The following is a 13,912-nucleotide window of genomic DNA, read 5'->3' on the forward strand; positions in this document are numbered from 1 at the left end:
GCGTTAGAAGTAAAATCTTAATTCCCAGAAAGCCTGTACCAGAAAGGCTTTTAATATAAATAAATATAGGTTATCTCAGAAAAGGTTGATTAGTTAGTTTGAAATAATATATAAACTGTGTGACTGTAATCTTCATCCTGAAATATGCAGGCTTCCTTTTCAGTATCCTGTAGTTTAGATCCAGATAGCTCCCTCTCCTAAATAGTGCTGCTTCCATCAAGAGAATGAGAATTTTTCTCTCCTGCACATTCTCAAAAGATCTGTGCTCTAATTCATAGGGAACTTGCTGTTTGAATAACCTCTCTGGAGGCACCTGTGGCTTTTTAAAAAATTTCAGTACCACAGTTCACAATGTTATTAGTCAAAGAGCAAAGAGTTAATAAATAATTTCTTTGGAGTTATGATAAAAAGAAATATGCATATGATTTCTGGGCAGTACTTTTTTTAGTTGAAAGTGCTAAAGCAAAATGTTAGTAGGAACAGTGGTGGTAACTTGAGACAGGCTAGAACTGATTCTACTTCCATGCTATGGCTGCAATCCATGGTCAAATGTTAAAATGCCTAAACTGGATCAATAGCTGAAAAATCTTATTGTTATTGTCTAAATTACTTTATTTCTTTTATTAGGGAATCACTTTAAAAATGAATGAACTGAACCATTGCATTGTAGCAAGAATTATGCATGGAGGGATGATTCATAGACAAGGTAACGTAAACATAAAAGTTAATGATAACACACATTTTATACGATACTATCCAAATTTCCAGACATGGAAACTAAAAGGCAACTGAATATTTAGTGCCAAGAATCATACAGTGCCTATAATACAATATTTTGCTTCACTGAGCCTTGTTATTGCACAAGCCACGTATAAATGGTTCAACAAGCAAACAAAAGCAAATAATGTTTTGCTAAGATGGACAGATTCTCAATGTCATCTAAAGTATATAGATTGCCGGTTACCAGGCTTAAAGGGTGCAAGCAGTTAATATTCTAGAACGTTTGTAGGTTTATTACAATGGTAGACTATTGGGAACCTTGCATCCTCAAAGCCAATGTTTTCTTAACTCCAGAGTAGTGACCAAGGCTGAATGAAGATATGAACAATGAGTAGACCTACTGAAAAAAGTAAAGTGTTATGTGACAGTATTTTGCCTTAAAATATCCCTTTTGTGTTTGGTTTACAAAACGTTGGGATCATTTCTGGTATGTATCTTAGTTGAGGTCTCTTCCATTGTTGAACAACTTTTCCATTAAGTATTGTTTTCGAATGTTCAACTGAAAGCTAATTCCTTGTAATTTAAACTCATTTGCATTTTGACCTATCTTCTGGAACAACTTAGAACACTTCTGCTCCAGTATTTGATGGGGCAACTTTAAAAAGACAGAACCCTAGGGAGGAAATAATCCTATCCACTATGGGAGTGGATTTGTTAAGTCCCACTTTTCAGTTAGTGGTTTGATTATTACCAATTTTGCAGAAAAGAAAGAACCCAGGAAATATTTGAGAATCAGCTTTTATACTTTTGGAATATCCTCAGCTAAATTCAGATATGCTTTTTGAGGAATATGTAAGTATATTACTGGAGGTGATCAAGAGATTACTGGTGCATCAATTTCTGCAGTGATTGAAAAGAATCCAGTGGCCATCTGAATTAAGAATTATTTGCAGCCTTAACATTGACAAATAGAACTTCTTGTTGTTGTTGTATGTACATGTTTATTTACAGATTAAATATGATCCTACTGGGAGAACATGCTGTTTCTTTTGCAATATTTCCACTCTGCAGTAGTTAGGGAGACATTTGCTCAGCTCATTTGTAACTAACCTTGCAGGAAAATCTTTGTATAAAGAATTGGAAGATTTGTTGAATTAATATAAAAAATAAATTATTTGCATATACGTGTGTAACAGCAGAGTCCTGTTGTTACACCGCAATAGCAAAATATAAAGGTCTTCAAAATCACAATTAAAAATAAGAACAAATTTCTTCACTTTATACCATAGGCTATGTTATTGCATATTGAATCTGTGAACTGTTTTCATAAGGATAATATATATTCCTTTTTCCACTATCCTACATAGTTAACGTTCTGATCAAGAACTACAAATATAATAACAGTAGAATATTTTGTTATCAAGAGATAGCAAGTGAACTAGTGAGTTAGTAAGAGGATTATCTCCAATACAGAAATTGTCAAAAGCCTTGCAATTCTACAAACAAAGCAGATTTTTATGTAGTTGGTAACATGTATCATTGTAGTAATATGTATCGTTTCATTTTCCAAAGAGCTCCATTGCCAAATACTGTTCTTACCTTTAATATATTCCTTCATATACAAACTATACACTCTTTACTTACAAGGTCCAGAAAATCTCAAAACCACAGGGTTTATATCAAGTTGACCCATATCCTAGAATAGGTCCAACTACAGCATACTATAACCTAAACAAATAAAAGACTCTGAAGGTTTCTTTGTTTCAGAAATATCCATATTTCCAATTGCTACAATTTGATTTCATGTAGTATATTTTTTACTTTGCTAATTATCTGTACAATTTTTTACTTTTTTCTAATCATACATTTTACAGTTCTTATTCTTAAAAAGAAGAAATAGATGTCTCTTAACAAGGCCTTAAAGCATTGTCATACTATGAATATGTATTTCTGAGTTAATATTCCTTTGGAAAAAAACTACTCATCTTTCCTCCTATCTCTTCATGTATTAATAATGTCTTATGTAGTCTCCATATTCTCTTTCTTTGCTTCATTTCGCTACTTCTATGTAGCTTGTTCATGATTCACCAGGTCTTTACATCTTATTGACTAGATAAGAACTTATTTGCTATCTTTCTGATACCCACTTAATATCAGTTATCACCAACAAAAACTGTTGGTCAAACTTTACTAGAAACAAAAACGTGTTACATGTCACTACTTTTTTCTGACATTATCAGGATGTCCTTTCCCCTTCACTCCACCATTATATATTTTGAATCCAATAGCAGAAACTATTTTTGTTACAGTTATTGATGTGAGCCTCTTTGGAAAATATTATTTGTCTATAAAAGGGGATAAAAGTACAAATAAATAACAGATCTCTGTCCTCATCTCTGTTTGCTGTAATTGCTTTTCCATATTAAAACAGGTGGATTCAATTATTAGGGCTGCAGTTTTATTCAAAATTAGGTGGGAATATTCCCATTGAATGTAGCAGAACATGTTCATGATTATGCCGCTAGACCTGTAGTAATTTTTTGAAGCGTGCAAGAATTAGTATCCACTGTAGTTTGAGGAAATTCTGATTGCTTACAGTATCTGATTATGCACATGAAATGATATGTGGGATAAAAATAGAACTGAGTGTGTAATTCAGTGCCATTTTGCGTTGCTGCTTCTGTAGGTACGCTTCATGTAGGGGATGAAATTCGGGAAATAAATGGAATTAGCGTGGCAAATCAGACAGTGGAACAGCTGCAGAAAATGCTTGTAAGCATGCAAAAGATTTTTTATCTGATTCATTTCACTTTTAATATAAGAGTTAAAGTCAACCTCTGAAACACTGCAATCCAAAATACGGCTCAGAGTAGAGGTATGCATATCCTCTAGCGTTGATTAATAATGCTTGAATCCTGTTTTTTTCAGGATGCTTGTTTCTCTACAAACCTTTCTCAAATAGTAAAGCACTTTATAGCTTTGGTCTTCTTCTTCACTTCTGTTTTGTTTGTGTATTCAAATAGAAAAAGATGGACCATTGTACAAAGATAGTTTGTATTATACTTCCACCATGCTTGGGTTAAAAATTAAGAACTCCTTAAGAACATTTTTAAAAGATTCTATTTTATTCCCTCTCTGAAAAATAATATCAGCAATATGAACCTGATGTTGGCAGTACTTATACTAAATAAATACTGCCAACAACTGACAAACCAGTATTCTGGAGGTGGATGACTCATTGGGAGGAATCTGTCACTAGTTTGTAGTTTTGAACATTGTCCCATTTTGGCTGTTCTCACCAACAGGATCAACAACAAAAACCTTAATATTTCCTTTGAACCCATTGAACAATAAGCCAGGATTTTCCCCAAAAGAGAGCTAATGTTTAGTACATTCTTGTTCCATCGTCAGCCAGAAAAATCACAAAAATAATACCAAGAGAATATTAGCCCAAATTAAAGTCTAAGGCAAGGAAATTGTGGAGAAGGGGGGGATATAAATAGTAAATAAATATCATCTCTGTAGCACACAAACCAACTAAAGCCCTCCAAAACATCTTAAGCAAACCAAAGGACCAGTAGCCCAAGAAGAAAAAACAAGAGTCATCTACAACATACAGTGTAAGGACTGTAGCAACCACTATGAGGATAGACAGGCAGAAGGCTAGCAGAGCTCATCCATGAACACCAACTAGCAGTCAGAAGACACAATGAAAACTCCTTAATCTCACAAGACATGGACAGACTTAACCATAGTTTCAACTGGGATGTCAGCATCTTAGACCAAGCTCAATCCAAAAACATGAGGGAATTCCTGGAAGTTTGGTATTCAGACAAGGCAGCCATCAACAGGCACATAAACAATATCTAGACACTATTCAAAAGAGACAATAAAAAGGAAAACAAAAGGCCAGAACATCTCCTCACCAGTAATCATCACCCAGATAAGCAGAGATTAACACCAAGATTATCACCAGACATACAATCAGCAATAAACAATACCCTAATCAAAGAACTACCAGAGGGAAAAAATAAAGCAAAACCCCCACCCCCACCAACACTGGCAGAGCATGCCACTGTATATAAAGAGGGAGCAAACCCCATTCCATTTTAGCACTAAAAATGTTACCTAGCCGGGTAACGAAACGTTTGCAAGAAAACCAAGCTCAGAGAACCCCAAGGACTCCACAGGTCAACCCTGAGCTACACATATTCTCTTCTATTATTAAATAAATATGTTTTGTGTGAGTACAGCCAATCTGTGTTCATTAACTAAGGAGTAAAATTTGATAAATATTTAGTAATGACACTATGTTATTTAATTAAATTACAATTTAAACAATTGTAGAGTATGGGTTGATATTTGTTCAGTTTATTTTTTACATAGGTTAGCCTTCACGTTTTGTTGAGAACATGGGTTATATCTTTGTTTATAATACTCTAGCACACATTGTAATACCAAGGATAAGAAGAAGAGTATTTTCAGAACATTCTGCTAAGCAGCTTTCATTTTTGTCAGATTTAATTATTCTTGTTATCTTTTTCCTGCATGCATGTACAGTATTTGTTCATAAAATAATCCTATTCTTGAAATCCAGGTTGATTTGATTTTTTTTCACAAAAGGAATAATGGATTGCTTTAGCCAAGTTTTGTTGAATTGCTATGTGAATTAAAAATAGTCTTCAGTAGTTTTGTTTATGTTAAAAAAAGGTAATTTGTTGGAAATTTTAATTTTCTATTTATGCCATTTCGTTAGCAAGCTTGTACTTTAGCTTAACGAATAGCTTAGTTGTAGTATGTTTAATTAACATCATGTGATTAACGTCCATTTAAAAATGAGTAAATATCTTTATTGCTAAAGTATCCGAACAAATTATAAGAAACATGATAAAACTGCAAAGACAAAAAAAACAGCTTGCCACTACCGTATACGATATGCTCTAAACTACTAACCTTGTAATACAAATATTTCAGTTTGGTGCATACTTTTTTTGTGTGTCTTTGGGTCACTTTTGATTCCTGGTGACTGAATTTCTGAAATAACTTTTGAAACCCATAGGCTTTATGATTTTGTTAAAATATTAGATGGTTTTGAGTGCTCTGTTTTAATTGTTTTGATTTTTGCAAAACAACAAATACTTTACTTTCTCCAGAGAGAAATGCGAGGTAGTATCACCTTCAAGATTGTGCCAAGTTATCGCACTCAGTCTTCTTCCTGTGAGGTAATGAATGACTTGCTTTCTTCTCAGTCTTACAAGTAATTGCCTGCTTATGGCTGAATGTTATTGCTTTTTGGGAAAATGTTTCTGCCTGTGCTGTTAGATCACACACACCAATTTTACAACAAAGATAACGGAACAGAGGAGTAGTTCTATCCACATGCTGTACTGTTGCTATTTCATATTCATTACATCAATTCATTAAATATTCCATAATGGCCAAAAATGTATAATAGGCATATATAATATCTAAAATAAAGCAAAAATAATAATAATTAGGTCATGGAATAAAAAACAAACCTGAATAATATTTCAGGAGCTAGTAAACACATCTTGGGCAAGATAATTGAAAAAAACTTTTTTAAATCTGGCTTATTGATTATGATTATTTCGTAAAGAGATTTGCTGAAAAGAGGCAGTGATATGACAGGATTTTTTTTTAATTAAAAATGAATTCAGATTGATAAAAAAGCAGTGCTAACTTTGAGGAATAAGACAAATCAAAATAGTGAATACATCCTGTGAAAAAGCTGAGTATTTAATGTCGTCATACACTGCAAGATACTAACAATTACTATTAAAATGGTTTTGATGATTCTTAGTTAAAAAGCAAAAGATAAATAGAAAAAATGCAAGTAATTTTCTTCGATATGTGTTATGTTGATTTTATTACACTCTAGTCATAACCCATTTAAAGTACCAAATTTGTTTAAAAGCATGTATATATATGCATTTTAATTAAATAATTTACATATTTTCTGCTCCAAAAAGAAACGTTTCAGAATTATTTACAAAAATATGAAAAGAATAATAATGATTAACATTGCAGGTTTGTCCTCAGAAAGAAGTCAACTCCAGTGGGGCTTACTCTTAGGATATAGATTCCATCATGAAAAGTACACACATACACATATACATTGTGTGTGTGTGTACACATACAAGCACACATATACATATACAAACATAGTGATATTGGAAAAAGGACTAATAAGAGATCTACCCAGTACAAGTTTTGATCTCTACTACCAAGTGGTTTGGAAAAACATAACTCTTTTCATGTAAAATGACAACAAAACTGCCATATGGATATAAAGTGATCTATTGTGTCTGCAGGCTAAAGCAAATATTATAATCCATCAAAAATTACTTGTTCAGTTTTACCTGTATGAACAAATCTTAGCTCTATAAATATTTTCTCTGTGTAGCTTTCCCCCACCTAAAATATTGGAGTACAGCTCCCATCACTTCATCTGACCAACCAAATTTGCTTGCTGTATGGGACTGATGGGAAATGTGGCCAGGACACCTTGAAGGAACTAGTTTTGGAAAAATTGGATTAGAGGAATCTATTTGGCAACATTTTCTTAGATTGCAGGAAGAACCTAACAGGAGAAGCAAGTTGGTGGAGAAGATTTATGAGACATACTGGCTGACAAAGTGGTAGTTACTTCTTGTCTCCTGCCAATTTTACCTAATAATATTTCATCCAAAGATAAATCAACTAAAGAATGCATCAATTTAAATCCATAAGGTAGCATTCCTTAATTGTGTGACCAACAAATGTTTTAGGTCTATAATTGCCATTATTCCTAACCAGAAGATTATGGAAGATGTAGCCCAACACATCTGAAGGTAGATCAGGAAAAGTTGGCCTGAGCTATTGGTGTTATTTTCTGTGACACTTAAAATCTTGAGAATATTTAAAATCTTGAGGTATTCCATATTATTGTATATTCAATAAATATGCTGCTGTTTATTTTGTTGAAAGAAGTAGGAATTCACTATATCTTATTTAATCCTAATTTAATAAGGCTTTGATGGAGCAAATTTTTGTGATACAGAAATAGGGCATTACAAAATAGGTGGAGATTAAGGAAAATGTCATAATATGAAAATATTAGAAATAACTCTATAATCTAGTTATGTATAACTCCAAAAGCTGCCATAATAAATATAAGACTGAAAATTAAATTATTAAGAATATTCTAATGTTACAGTAGTTGCCAAATTATAAACTTAATAGAAATCAATGACATCCCTGTGGAGCAGATTTAGACAAATTTAAATTTAATTTTGTTTTAAATATGCTTGAATGACCTCTTTAAGTTCTCTGTAATTTCATAACCTCTAAATCTGTAATGGCTCACTGTGAAACTGTTTGAAATACCTTCTCCAAGGGGCAATTAAATGAAACCAAAGGCTTCTGTTACCTCATCGCCAATATAAATGTTTTCAGTTGTATATTTTTGAGTGGTTTATGGTTAAAAGCCTATAGATGTATATAATATGCTTTGTTAGATCTGTTATGCTTAAATTCATTTTAAGAAAGGATGTTTTTCCTACTTAGCAAACACACTGGGAGAAATACTATGTAAGTGATGCCATACTTTAAAATATTGCATGCTCAAATGTATCAACTGTTCCTCTGTGTGGATTCTGGTAAAATATAGTATAGACTCCTAATGTATAAATACACAAAATTAAGTACTTTCCTTTTTTTAAAGCAGAATTCTATCATTCTGAAACAAAGTTGATTTGCCAGAAGCACATTTAAATTATTATGCAATATGCCTACAAATGCAAGTATGTCTACAACCTCTAAAGTCATTTTAATGAATAGAGACAGGTCAATCTTGTGAAGAAGGCTAATCATGGCATTTTTTATTTATTTTAAAATGGAAGGTAGAGGAAGATGAATACCTCAATATGTGTTTAACTGGATAGTAAATGTAAATTGACACAAATAATTATGCAACTAAAAAGTTATGTTGCTATCCCTACCCTATGCTAAATAGGTACCTGTGTAATTTTCCCAACCACAGGCCTCACAATAATGACAGAAGCAATGAACATGCCATTTATATTTCACATTTACTCATTTTTTTAAAAAAAATGCTGTCTGAATGCTTAAAGATGCATCATTCTGTCACACACAGTAACTGCAATTTTGGGGAAGGTACAATTCATAGATAATGTTGATAACAGATGTTGAAGCAGTACGTGGAAATTCTGTATAAGAATTTTTTTAAAAAAACCTGCTGTATCCAGAAAGATATACTAGAAGGAACATTAACTCCAGCAATTGAATCTTTGAAAAACATTAAGATATTTATTACCTCCAAAAGCTTTTATTTAGAGCATGGGCAGTAAATTGAAGCTCAAAATAAAATCCTTGGACTAAGCTTTTTGGAGGTGGATTGAGAACAGTTTCATTTATCTGAGTGCATTGGGAAGATGATCAAATACTTATGAATACTCAGTCATTGAGCAAAAAAGATGTATTATTCAGAGTTGGTTTTAGATTTGGACAATTAGTTTCCAGTAAAAATTAATTAAGATTAAGATTAATCTTGTTTTCTCAGACACCTACATGCTCAAAGTCTACTTGTTGCTAGAAGAAAATTTGAAAAATGGAAATTCATACTAATTTACATTAAACAGTGTAGTTGGAGCTTTTAAAATTAAAATGCAGGAATAAAACTATAAATCTGTAATGTACATATACTTTCATCTGATTTTACTTATTCTTTTTTCATTAACATATTTTCACTGTGATTACTGTTAACAATCCCAGATGTCTAACAATTGTACAGAAATAAAATTCCAAAATTTTTCCAAATGCTATTTACTTGTATAGCTGTACAACTACTAGTTACTATTAATTTTCAAATCATAATTATTACAAGTGTGTATGTGTGGAGACAGAGGGGGGAATATTAGGAAAGCTTTCAATTTTGTTTTGTTTTGTTTTTAAGAAGCATCTGAACTATGATTATATGGCTATATAAATGTGATGTATAAATAAAAAGGTCCAATATTAAAAGAAAGAATCTTTTATACATAGAAGACTTAACACAATGGAAAATATATTGTATGTGAAAACTGACTCCAAAACCAGAAGAAATCTACAAGCTTTTTTTTGACATTTTGGACAAGTCTTTCCTGAGGCTTCTGTATGAACTGCTAACAGTCACAGCCCATTTTCTTTATTTATATTGTAATTTAGTTCTTGATACATTATGCACTATAAGATGTTATATTCTAGCCTTTGTGCAAGAGTTCACAGAATATTTGATTAATTTTCTTTTTCTGATTACTGAGTACAGATGCATGGAATGTGAATTTCACTTCATACACACACACAGAGTGGCTTAATTAGAATAATTTTTCACTGTATGATTCAACTTTAACTTCAAACTGTGGTTTGCCATTTGGAAAATCTTTGAACAAACCATATACTTCCTCCTACTTCTTTCTTAATTTGCTCTTTCATGTGAATTAATGAACCATGGCTTTGGGTGTGTACTGCAAACCAGTACTGTATTTCACTCCTTGTTCACTCCTTGTTTTTCAGTTGCAATAATATTTCTGATACAGGCTTCCATATAGATTCCATTAAAGGAACTCAGCAGGTGACTGATTGAATCATAACTCATTAGAGTATATTGCTAAAAGCTATTGAGTGACTTAGAATACTTTTAAGACTGAAAATAAGATATCTTTGTTTCCTAAACACACCATTTCTTTTTTTTTAATTAACTAAATACAAAAAAATGAAGAAAAAGAAGAAAAATATGCACAATTATAAAAGAAGAAGGAAAAACAAAAACATACAAAGTATATATTTGCAGACATACATATATCAATAAATTACAGTTATCCATGGTTGATCTGTATTAATTAATTCTACAAACTGCTAAATAGTTGGAGTCATATACAGTGAAAAAGAAAGTACACCCTCTTTGAGTTCTATGGTTTTACGTATCAGGACATAATAAAAATCATCTGGTCCTTAGCAGTTCTCAAAAGTAGGTAAATACAACCTCAGATGAACAACAACACAACATACCATGTCATCATTTATTTTACAAAAAGAAAGCCAAAATGGAGAAGCCATGTGTGAAAAAGTAAGTACACCCTTACTGTTCCCATAGGTACTATATGAAGAGGCTAAGTAGCAGCCAGGTGCTGCTAATTAAATGCCCTTGATCAATTGATCATCAGCAAGTGTGACTACCTCTATAAAAGCTGAAGTTTTAGGAGTTTGCTGGTCTTGAGTATTGAGGTGTGTGTGTTAATACAATGCCAAAGAATAAAGACATCAGCAATGATCTTAGAGAAGCAATTGTTGCTGCCCATCAATCTGGGAAGGGTTATAAGGCCATTTCCAAGCAATTTAAAGTCCCTCATTCTACAGTGAGGAAGATTATTCACAAGTGGAAAATATTCAAGACAGTTGCCAATCTTCCTGGGATTGGATGTCCCAGCAAATTCACCCCAAGGTCAGATGGTGCAATGCTCAGAGCAATTGCAAAAAATCCAAGAGTTACATCTCAGACTCTACAGGCCTCAGTTAGCATGTTAAATGTTAAAGGTTTGACAGTACAATTAGAAGACGACTGAACAAGTATGGTTTGTTTGGAAGGGTTGTCAGGAGAAAGCCTCTTCTCTCTAAAAAGAACATGGCAACATGGCTTAGGTTTGCAAAGTTGCATCTGAACAAATCACAGGACTTCTGGAACACTGTCCTTTGGACAGATGAGACCAAAGTGGAGATGTTTGACCATAATGCATAGCACCATGTTTGGTGAAAACCAAACACAGCATCAGCACAAACATCTCATACCAACTGTCAAGCACAGTGGTGGAGGGGTGATGATTTGGGCTTGTTTTGCAGCCACAGGACCTGGGCACCTTGCAGTCATTGAGTCCACCATGAACTCCTCTGTACACCAAAGTATTCCAGAGTCAAATATGAGGCCATCTGTCCAACAGCTAAAGCTTGGCCAACATTGGGCCATGCAACAGGACAATGATCCCAAGCACACCAGCAAATCTGCAACAGAATGGCTGAAAAAGAAAAGAATCAAGGTGTTGCAATGGCCCAGTCAAAGTCCAGACCTTAACCCGATTGAAATGCTGTGGCGGGACCTCAAGAGAGCTATGCATAAACAAATGCCCGCAAACCTCAATGATCTGAAGCAATGTTGTAAAGAAGAGTGGGCCAAAATTCCTCCACAATGATGTGAGAGACTGATAAAGTCATTCAGAAAATGATTACTTCAAGTTATTGTTGCTAAAGGTGGTTCTACAAGCTATTGAATCATAAGGTATACTTACTTTTTCCCACATGGCTTCTCCATTTTGGCTTTCTTTTTGTAAAATAAATGATGACATGGTATAATATGTCATGTGTTGTTCATCTGAGGTTGTATTTACCTACTTTTGAGAACTGCTAAGGACCAAATGATTTTTATTATGTCCTGATATGTAAAACCATAGAACTCAAAGAGGGTGTATTTTCTTTTTCATTTGTATTCCCAGTGCCGAACAATAAGTCTTTTGATTTTGAGTTCATTTTCTCTGTCCAAAAGTCAGCTCCTATGTGATTGAAATAAATCTCAAGTTGAGTTAATACATGTAATTGCTTCTCACCAAAATGGAACAATATATTTAAATAAACCATTTGTTTCACTGCATCTCCAATAATATAAATACAATATGGTCATTTATGAAATATTGTTTCTTGTTGAAAAGGATGTGATCTAAAAAACTATTGAACTTTTGGGGGGGGGTTAACCTCTCTTTTATTGTTTAAATTAAATGTTCAAGAAAAAAAGGGCAAAAAGAAAGATACATATATGTATAAACGGTTTTGAGAAAAAAAATTAAACAGCAAAACAGACTACATACATGGCATTCTGGTAGCCTAAACACACTTTGTTTTTGGCATGACTAACTTGAAAGAATTTATCTTGCTTTCTCCTGCTGAAGAGTGTGCCTAGAAGAGGGAAGTATTCAGTGTTTAGCCAGATTCTCTCACAAGTTTACATGGAAGCATGTGACAAAATAGAAATACTATTGATAAATAGACAATTGACTTAATTTTTTATTTATATTTTTATATAAATATGTATTATATTTTATTTAAATTATATAAATCAATGAGTGACTCTGGGCTCATTGAAATAAATTACATGAAATTGTTTTCTATTTGTGGATTGTTTTGTATGATGTACAGAATTCTACCTTGGAAACTAGATATTCAGTATATTTCATTTTCAAGCATCAGGGTTTAATGTTGTCAATTAGTTTAGATGAAAAAGCTAAGAGCAAGTACAAATGCTTGAAAAGTCAATAATGAAAGTTACATTAAAAAGGAACGGTTCAAAGGAATCTTTAGTACAGTAGCAAGAACATGCTCACTTTAACAGGTAGGAGAAGCTTAATTTAAAAATGTAACAAAAGGAGATTTCTAACTATTTAAAATAGCAATTATCGGTGGCATTAATAATGCATACAGCTTTAAATCTTCAGGCAAAAGTAATGCTTGTAACTGCAGTCCCCCTTCTAATCTGAAATTGGTTGATGTATTATGAAGATTCTTGCTTTTTGCTGAAGAACTGTGTACTTCTAGCTGTATTTTGTTAATTTCAGATTGGTTAATTACTAGTTATTTTCTTTTCAATTTTGCTTCTAGTAAAAATCTAAAAGAGTAAAAATAAATAATTTTAAACAAGGCCTAATATACCAAACTTTATATAGCATTTGGATTAAAGCTGTGTATCACTTCAGTTTAGTAGTTGTGCACAGATCAAAAACAAATATTTGTGAAACCACATGTGCACCTCTTGGCTACTCAGGTAGCAGAAGGTAAGAAAGATTATACAGTCCTAGAAGCTTTCAGCCAGGGTGTACAAACTATCTACAGTCAATGGCCCACTAGGCCTTTTAATTATAAACCATAGTTAAATTACTATGTGGACATCACTACGAAATATCTGATTATTTTGTGTAAGAATCCTTGTGTGATTTTGAAGAACATATTTAATAAAATAATCAGTGTTGAAATACATATACTTAAATATGTGGGGGCACTCAACTCTTGTAAAGATTTTATGTAATTATTAAAAGTATACTTCAGACTTAACTTTAGTTTGATAAAGCAGAATGAAGCAATTCAAAACAGAATT

The 13,912-nt window shown here is 32.8% G+C and overlaps 1 protein-coding gene across 7 annotated transcripts in view; it reads left to right on the forward strand.

Annotated features, from left to right (window-relative positions):
- Positions 1-13,912, forward strand: part of CASK (calcium/calmodulin dependent serine protein kinase) — a 187,921-nt gene that overhangs the window by 144,866 nt on the left and 29,143 nt on the right. For all 7 annotated transcript variants that reach the window (XM_088144750.1, XM_088144746.1, XM_088144747.1 and 4 more), the window contains 3 exons: positions 628-706; positions 3,407-3,492; positions 5,874-5,942. In XM_088144750.1, coding sequence (XP_088000876.1) covers positions 628-706; positions 3,407-3,492; positions 5,874-5,942 — 234 coding nt within the window. The remainder of the gene's footprint in view (positions 1-627; positions 707-3,406; positions 3,493-5,873; positions 5,943-13,912) is intronic.

This window comes from Python bivittatus, unplaced genomic scaffold (assembly GCF_059951505.1).
Source record: "Python bivittatus isolate LINGU-HERP-01145 unplaced genomic scaffold, Pbiv_v1 ctg000350_np1212, whole genome shotgun sequence".
Classification (NCBI taxonomy): Eukaryota; Metazoa; Chordata; class Lepidosauria; order Squamata; family Pythonidae; genus Python; species Python bivittatus.